Source organism: Salvia hispanica, chromosome 5, assembly GCF_023119035.1.
Source record: "Salvia hispanica cultivar TCC Black 2014 chromosome 5, UniMelb_Shisp_WGS_1.0, whole genome shotgun sequence".
NCBI lineage: Eukaryota > Viridiplantae > Streptophyta > Magnoliopsida > Lamiales > Lamiaceae > Salvia > Salvia hispanica.
The window spans coordinates 31,051,784-31,061,576 of record NC_062969.1 but is presented as its reverse complement, the minus strand read 5'-3'; the positions used below and the strand labels follow the sequence as shown (position 1 = coordinate 31,061,576).

The window sequence follows — 9,793 nt, the reverse complement described above, 5'->3', positions numbered from 1 at the left end:
ATGGATTCTTTCCATCTAGATAATATCATGATAATTAACATAAGGAAATTCAATATTTGATTGATCTAATTTTTGGCTTTTCCTTAATTGGATGGAATTTTAAAGAATATTCTCTTAATATGCTTTCATGTTTTAATTTTAAGGTTTAATTGAAAATTGTCTATATTTTATTTGGTGTGTTATGGAATTATTTCCTAGATATATACCTAAGGAAAAGACATGAGTTTTTCAATTGTTTTAAACCTTCAAAATTTTCGAAAATTACATGTATAATAATTGGATGGATTTTAATTGGAATCCTATTCCTAGTTTGAATTTTGTCTTTAATATGATGTAGGTGAATTTTATTTCATCTAGATAACATCGGATTAATTAAAGAAGTGAAAAATTCATTTGGCATTAACATGCTACTAAAATCCTAAATTATTAAAGTATTAAATGATTAATTGGATTTTAATTGGAATTCAATTCCTAGTTTAATTTGAATTTTATCTTTAATTTTGATGAAGGTGAATTTGTTTCATCTAGATAACATCAAATGTGATTTAAAGGTATGAAAATTCATAGAGCATTAATTTTGCTATTAAAATCCTTAATTATTTATTTAAGTTGAATTTTGTCTTTAATTTTGATGAAGGTGAATTTTATTTCATCTAGAAAACATCATTTTGAATTAAAGATGTAATAAGATTCTTCTTGTCATGTGATTTTATGAAAGCTATGAGAATTTTAATTCTCAAATTTAATTGGTGTGTTTTAAATGGATTTAGTCTTAATTGGATAAATGCGGATTTATATATCCAAGTGGGCATTTTAAATTAAGACTTAGCTAATCTTTTATGATATACACCTAGACATTAATTTTAGGATAAGGATGAATTAATTCTATCTAAGTAAATCCTAATAGTATTAAAAGGTAATTCTAATAATCAAGATACGTTATTTTAACTAATAATGTATGATTGTTTAAGATTGGACTTAATGTCTAGATAATCTTGTTTATGTGAAGATAGAATTTTAATTCTATCTATTTATTTTAGATGCTTAATTAAATGATCAAGTTTCGTCATTATGTTTATGTGAACCTTTTGTAAATGTGTTTACATGTTTTATTGATGAATGATGGATATTTAATTTGAGTTATGATTTTATTTGTTAAAATCTAGTTTAACTCGTGCATCGCCTATGTACTTATTGCCTTGCATGCATAGCTAGTACATGTTTAATTATTCTTTGAATGTGGATATCTGCCTTATCTGCTTAAGTGATAATTAAACTATTAAAACCACCAACAAGAAAATATGAAGCGATAATTACAACACGTTTGTATATGGCCTCCATAAAATTGGTCTTAGTGCGAAGTAGTGACCGGCCTGTCTTTACGGGAGGAACATTACCAGTTCGTAAGTTTGGACTTCTCTAGATAAAGGTTATTAAAATCGTAAAATTAGTTTTTCAGTAATATCGCGACTGGTCTTTACCGGAGCAATATTGCTGCGAAATTATAAGGATTGTATTTTAATAATGCTTAGAGGGAGCTATAGGAGGAGGTGCTTGTCCGGTTCGACCTTTCTTTAGAGGAGTTCACGCACAAGTAAAGAATCCTTAGTGCTTAATTTTATGGTTATACGCTTTAGCATTGTTAGTCAGCCATGCCATTCTTATGGTCTCTGGACTATCTGTCGACATTGTGGCCAGTAAAAATAATGGATTTCTTGCATGAATAAGACTCGGCTTCCTCGTAGAAGAACGTTTGTGCTTGATTTTTGTGGATGTAAAATTGATGAATTGTTTTGTGGTTATTTGCAATTCTTTGAAATTTTACATGTTTATATTATTGGTATTTATTCTCAGCTTGAACGAAAGATGATTGATACTTGGGATATTTACTATGCCATACTTAGTTCGAGGAAGCATGACTCTGAATTGTTTAAGGAATGGAAAAGTAAGCTTGATGTTGATCGTTTGATCAATGACTTGAGGTTGATTCTCAGCAAGAATCGTCCGCCCACATACCATCTACAAGGAGAGGACAAGGAGTTTCGTGATCAGTGGCATACCGCGGAATGTCATCTCAAGGGCTTCGTTTTGGCCAGTGTTGGCAATGCCCTTGAGAGGTTTGACAAACCCAATAGGCCGTTGGTCAACAAGCCCACGTGGTTTGAAGAAAAGTCCTCTAAGGTAAGAGCTGGTATCGCTGTGAAGCATTTAAGGCATGATGTATTTGAAGAGGGCCAAGACGTGGGGGTATATGCCCTAGTCATGCTTGGCTACTTCAATAAACTTCACTTGTCGGGGGGGAAAGTTGACCCAGAAACCCAACAGATAATGATCCTTGATGGGCTTCCAGATAGCTTTAATGAAGTCAGAAATGAAATTTTGTTTAGCGACAAAAGGTTTTCGTTTTTGGAGCTTTATAACAAGCTTGTGATTGCTCAAACAAAGATGAAAAGAAGGGGTGGACTTTTGAGATGATCATGTTCAAGTCAGAAGAGTTTATTTTTGCTTTTATGTTTACATTGTTGAATTTTAAGAGTTTTTGATATTGTTTGGTTTTGATATCATATGGATTATTGATATGGAATTTTATTCCTAGACTATCAATTGTGTTTTTGGATTATCGATGTCATTTTATAATGCTTGCATTATTAGATAAATGAAGTTTTGATTATCCAATTATTTATGACATCAAATGTAACATGGTTAATATCAAAATGTTTACTTGTAATTAAATTTGTTGATTCAATTATTATGAAGTTTTCTTCTAGAAATATTGATTATTAAGTTTCTTTAATCCTTAAGTCTTTTGAACCATTATTTTGTTGATGAGTCAATAGAACATTAATGTTCGACATGGATTCAATACAAAATAAAATGATCTAATGATCGCGTTTGTTCAAATAAAGGTGTAAGAAAAATAATCACAATAATTGATTACAACACAAGTAAATTAAAATTCAACTAGAGACAAGATAAGTATTTATTATAAATACTAGAAATTCTTGTATAGTAAATATAGTGTGCACATTAAATTTATTTTAATGTTCCAAGCCAAGAGTTGACTATTTGATTAGTTATTATTTTATTTATTTTGTTGTGAAAGTGATAATTAAAATAGTGGGAGCTTTTCTTAATGAATGATTAAATTCTAAGTGTTTAATAAGAGCTTCATAGCTCGTTTTATTAAACTAGGATGAATTTAACTCCAAGCACTATTTAAATTGTTTTAATAGCCTTAAAGAATATTGAGACTAGTATTTTTCTACTTTTAAAAGTGGGAGCTAAATTTTGTCTCATAGAATATTCATAAATGGAATTAAGGTAATGTTTGATAGAGTTAAAAAGGGTTCACACCCTAGAATGAAAGAAGTGATGAATTGCACACTTTCTAAGACTCTAATAACATTAAAAGATATTTCCAAGTTAGCTATTAAAAATTAGAATTACTTTTGGGTTTCCAAAGGAAGTATTTCTAAAATTCACAACAAATGGTTAAATAAATGAACTCTTGGAATTTATGACTATAAAACAAAGAATGCAATCATTCGGTTTTATTTTGTCATAAGGACTAATTTCCAATTAGTCATTGTGATGAGGTAATTATGTTCATACATAAATTTACATCACAAATTATATAGCAAGGATAATACCAAGTTAGATTGGTATTATATAATTAAAGTTTTGGGAATCATATTCGACATGATTAAAACTTTATATGTTGCTATAGGTATTCTACTTTAATTAGTAGAAATTCAGAAGGATCAAAATAATGGATTTTGATAGAGGAATATGTATAAGTGCACTTGAGAAAGGCACATAAAATTATTCCACTGGATCAAAGGGCCTAGAAATATTTTGATCAAATTATCGTGCTCCTTAGCAAGAATTAAGGTTATAAATTACAAGTATATTTTCGTTTTATGTACTCTAGCAAACTATGTTGGTAGATTCTTTTAAAGAATTATAGTTTTGAGTACATAGTGGCCAAAGCCTGCTTTGAGTATAAGTGGGAGAAAATGTGTGTGAATGTGTAGCACAAGGCCAATAAAGCGGTTGGTATACTCGAAAGCATTCTTTGAGTATAAGTGGGAGATTGTTGGGGTTTGTATACTAAAAGATGCTTCGAGCGTACATGCCTTTGTACAGTCAGCTTGTGCATGTATACGAGAAACGCCACGTCCACTTGTTTACCTATTTATGAGAATAAATAATATAATATAATGGTTTATTATTGAAATATAATAAACAAGTCTAAGGCTTTTTACTAAGAAGGTCAAGTAGGGAAATTCGATGAATCTCCTCATGAGTTTTCCAGTAGGGGACTTGGCCAGATCTAGTAAGAAGAAAAACGTATTCACAACCTAGATAGGCTTTGGCTACCTATTGGTACGGTTGCGGTGTTTGTGATAATTCTCTCTTACCTAAGATGAGATTAGTAACACCGGTGTGGTAAAGCACTGAAAGGATCTAATCCGAAATGTATTCTTTATTGCTATCTACTGAAAGAATATATTTCAGAAAGTTTTGTATTTTCTAGTCTATGATATTAATATCAATATTGTTTATTCAATCAAACGCCACTTTGACTTATCAATATGTGAGAGTTTGTACGTAACTCAAGTTCATGATATCTTGGGTGGTAGTAATTGAATAACATGAAGGTATTGGAATATTATTTCATAGAATTCGCGTGCCCAGTGTGGTATGATTAAATCCCTAAAAGGGTGATCCCCAATGAGGTGTTTGAAAGAGGAATTTATTATTCAGAAATCTGCGCAGTTGGAATTTATTCCACGAATAATAAATAAAGTTTCAAACTAGAAAAACTCTTTGGAGAATTAATTTAATTCTAGTCACATAGCAGACAAAAGAATTAAATTGATGGATCAAGATAATCTTAAACGCGGGAAATATTATAAAATAAAATGGACCCAAGTTATTTGTAATTTGGTGATTTAAGTGGGAGTGCAATATTATTCTTTAGTGGAACAAAATAATATTCCATTGATAATATATTAAATCATGGGTCATTTGATTTAATTAGTAATTTATCTAATGGGTGAGCCCAACACTTAAGTCATTCCATGGATCCCCATCCTAGCCCAACAAGTCCATGCTTATAAATAGTGTAGAGATGGGAAACCCTAGTAAGCACTCCACACATCACAAACCCTAACCCTAGCCGCCATAACCGGCGCTCTCTCTCTCCCCTCTTGCCTCGGTTTTCGTGCCTTTGCACGAGGGAGATTAGGGTTTTGGTTTTTGTTCTTGTTCTATCCTAATTCATAGGATTAGATCAAGACAATTTCGTGTTTGTGTTGGTTTTCCCTAGATCTCATATCACTTTTATTTGGTTCTTCGAGATCCGCCCACACGGATGGAGAATCAAGGACAAGGGAATAGGTTGGAAGATTCGTGGTCGATAAACCAAGGATCTCCGGGTGGTGCAGCTAGCAACGTCAATCCAATGATGGATTATGAGGTAACAATCGAATCTACATCGAATATGCATGATTATGTGTTTATTTGATGTTATATCTATAGATCTATGTTTATTGCATGAAATTGGAGTCGAATGCATAATCACCTAAATAGATCCGGTCTAGGACCTGTTTGCTTAGAGCCAGAGGAATTAGGCGCCAGACTCAACATAGCTACTTTAGCTTGAACCATAAGGTCCTCCGCCGACTGAAGTTCAGTCAGCAGCTCAGCCAAAGTGTAATCCCACTTGTTCATCTCGAAATTGAGCTTGAACTGCTGGAAGCTAGGGGGAAGACTCTGAAGGATTATAGTAATCTGGGACTCGGGATCGATCGTCCCTCCCAAAACCTCAATCTGATTGAGGTGGCTCATCATCTTCATGACACGTTGCCACACAGATGTGCCTTCCTTCATAGACTTCGTCATGATACTCCGAAAGGCTTGAGACTTAGCCGTTCGATTTTGAGTACCAAAAAGATTTGCAAGATTTTGCATAATCTCGACGGCAGTTGCCATGGCAGAATGTTGATGCTTGAGTACTGAAGACATAGATGCCAACATGTAGCACTTAGCCATCTCATTCGCCTTATGCCACCGTTTATGCGCATTCTGAACTCCAATCGAGGCATTAGCCGCGAGAACTGGAGGCTGCGGAGTAGTTAGCACAAACTTATACTCTTCTGCTGTGAGAACGATATCCAAATTTTGTGTCCATTCTATGTAATTTTGGCCCTTGAGTTTGTTTTCTTTGAGAATTGCAGAAAGAGGATTAAAAGACATCTTGACGGATTTTATTGCACTGCAAACAGAAAAATTTACTATTTGTCATAAACTTATGTAAGGAAATTGAGTAGGTTAACCATAAAACTTTTCAAAGTCTTACAACAACAAAATTAATAAATTGTATCCTCCTTTGGAGGTTAATACACATTAAAATTTTGACAATTTTATTGGTCACAACACCGACGAATAGTCCAGAGACCACAAGACATGGCATGGCCGCCTAATGTTGCCTAAGCACGACCATCAGATTTAGCATTATAGAATTTTATTTCTACAACACACTCCCATAAAAATGTTCATGTGCTGATAACAAAACCAAGCTATCTCATAAATTCTGATTGAACCCTGAAACTCGCAGTTCCTTAGGATTATTGTCCCTACAAAGCAGGTGGCAATAATATTGGGAACCACTTTCTAGTTCATTCTATTTATTATGTGAGAAGTCCGCCCTTATGAACTTACTGTTTTCGTAGGATTATTGTCCCTACAAAGCAGGTGGCAATAATATTAGAAAATCAGCTTCACAAAATTTGGCAGTCCAACCGATGGAGACCATATATAAACTTTTAGTTCATAATTATCGCTTAGATATTTGAGTTATGATTTTTAATTAATTATCCTTTAGCCTTAAGGCAGATTAAGACTAATTAAATTCTTTTGGTATTTAATTGACTGGATAATTAAATCTTTTATTATCTTTAGTATCTTAGTTTAAGAATTAATTAATCTAGAATTTAATTCTTATTCATGTCATACTATAAGATATATCTAAAATAAAGTACATTATTTAAATCTTAATTAGACATGAAAAATTAAATTCATATAATTTCCATATTCAAGATTAGGAAGAAAATAATTTAATTAATATTTAATGTAATCTTATATATCTATCTTATTTAGGATTCTAGATATAATAATTAGGAAACTATTAAATTATTCTCATCTATATCATCTAGGATATAAAATATTCTTAAATATAGAAAATAATCAAAATATTCCTAAAATCTAGGGAAATCATCCCTAAATATTTTATTTCATTAAATAATATTATTTTTAATGATATCTTTTAATTTATGAATTAAATAATCATCAAAATAATGTTCCATCGTTATCTCGTTGTTCGAGGTTCGTTGTCCAGCCTTCTCCGGAGGTGCGCGCTCGAGGCGTGCCGCTTCCTCCTCCCTCTGCGGCGAGAAGACGCCGCGACTCCCTCTGTGAAGATTGACCAGCCCGCGGCTTTTGCCGCGATGCTCCGGCAGATCCCCCTCCCGGCGTCAACCTGCCGTGAACCAGCAGCAACCGCGTGCGGCGGTGCGGCTCTGGTCCGGCGTGGCTCATTTGAGGGTTCGACTTGGGTTTCGTCTTTAGGGGTTAGGGTTAGGGTTAGGGATAGCTCCTTCGGAGAAGACAGCCGCTTCTCTCGGTCGAGCAGCGAGCTCCGCCTCCCTCCACGAGCGTCGGCGACCGGCGTGGCTAAGCAAGAACCTGTCGCGGTCTCTGCGACGGCATGGACGAGCCCATGCTCGTGTTCATGTCTCCGTTGGATCTCGTCGTTTGCTCCCACTGTTCGGCGCCATCGTCGATCTGCAACGGGCCGCCACCTAGGGTTTGCGGTTTTGGCCGACGGCGCGCACGAGCCCACGCTCGTCTGCGCGTCGCCCCATCACCATCGACCCTCGGCTCCCACTGGTTCGATATCCTTCTCCGATCGCGTGTAGTGCGATTCGTCCCGGCACAAGCGCCGACGAATCGCACATCTCATACGATCGAATAATTCAAGTTCTTTGATTCGATAGTTCTTGAGTTCATCATGCATAAAAATAAACAATAAAATACAAGAACATGCTTCGAAATCAAATAACACATGCATACACGAATTTCGTGAAATGTAAATCCAAATAATCAGAGCCAAAACCTGGCTGTGATACCAATTGAAGGAACTGGCAGCGGAAGCGGTGCGACGGATTAACATAATTTAACTATTATTACTCGCACAAATAAATCACATAATAATCAGATCTATTTAGCAGATTATTTAGACAAAATCTATTCACGTAATTCTCACATTTATCATGCTCATAACTTGAATTAATCATGCTTTAAGAATATTCAAACCTAAAACATGCTTTTCTACGGAGCGCAGAAATAATACCTAATTAATTCTCCAAAGAATTGAAGATGGCTAGCAGCTTCTCCACGTCACGCTTTGAATACTAGACCACAGATCTTCTCTCTGGTTCCCGAACTGTACTCCGATATCAACGTGGGCTGATCTCACCAGAATACTAGGACTTAAATAAAGAAGAAAGAAGAAATCCCTTTTGGAATAGGAGAGAATTTCGAGCTCCTCTTGGACAAGGGGGGACGAAAATTATATCATATAAAATTATGATTTCTGTCTCTTTTATTCTCCTATTTATATTAAGTTCCTTTTGGGCTCAGACAGAGATCTATGGAAGGTTTTGGATATGAGCTCATCCAATTTACTTTTTACTAATTAAATTGAACCCACAATTTAATATAAGCTTTAATTGGAATATTACGAGCAGCCACTACAGAAGTAATATTGAACTCTCCCCATCCAAATCCGAAATTATAAGTAATCCGGGTTTTCGTTTTAACTTTCATTTCCCGCGCTTAAGATAAAAATACCCATTAATTAATTAATGTGTGCTATGGACTTAATTAATTAACTTCTTATTAATTCCAAGAGTGGACTTAGCATGAAACGCTTATTTATTATTCATAGAGTAATCAAACTCCAACTAGCTAGGTTCCGAATAATAAAACCTTGTTTCGTGGTCCTCTTGAGGACATTATCAAACGAGACTCTCCTCGCGCACGATTCAATATAATAGCAATCCTAGCACCGCTAGATATTAATCACCACTACCCAATATATCAGGGTTTATTGGGTTACGAAAAACCCGCACCATTTGATAACTCAAAGTAATGCATAATCAATACCGTATGCTCAATGCTAAACTACATTGATTAAGAAACAAATATTTATCAAGACCTCGCCTTTCAGTAGATAGCCTAAGGACAAGTCTTGCTGTTAGATCCGTTCAGTGCTATACCACACCAATGTCATCTTATTTCAGTAAGGCTTAGAAATATGCGGACTGACATTGCAACCTTTCTCGATGGATAATCTAATTCCATCTAGGTTGTGAAATTCTTCTTTTTCTTAGTTTAGGACTGGCCGTGTTACCTTAAAGTGGACGCCGCCCACAATCGGTCTACTCAAACAAAGACTTAGACTATGTTAAGTTAACTTAATACATTTAAACATGAAATTAATATCCATTAAATGTAAAAGTAATCTGTTTTATTCCTTAAAAAATAAAATAAGAGTTTTACAGTATTCAATCACTCGAAATGTGATTTCTAGTATACAAACTCTAACAGTTGTTTGCTCCAATTTTAATTGTTGCACTTTTTATTAATATTAAAAATAACTTTCAGTATATGAAGAGCTGCTTTATGGTGTGTCTAGAAGCTAATGATGGTTAGTGAAAGCGTGTTC

The 9,793-nt window shown here is 34.4% G+C and overlaps 1 protein-coding gene across 1 annotated transcript; it reads right to left on the bottom strand.

The window, feature by feature from the left end:
* Positions 1–5,583: 5,583 nt before the first annotated feature.
* Positions 5,584–6,057, bottom strand: LOC125189830. Its single transcript, XM_048087059.1, has one exon. It carries the CDS (start codon positions 6,055–6,057, stop codon positions 5,584–5,586), a length of 474 nt encoding a protein of 157 aa, XP_047943016.1.
* Between the last annotated feature and the right edge of the window lie 3,736 nt (positions 6,058–9,793).

What these genes read in the sequence shown, in the direction of transcription:
- LOC125189830 (XM_048087059.1), bottom strand. Translation starts at nt 6,057, where the DNA reads ATGGCTAAGTGCTACATGTTGGCATCTATGTCTTCAGTACTCAAGCAT.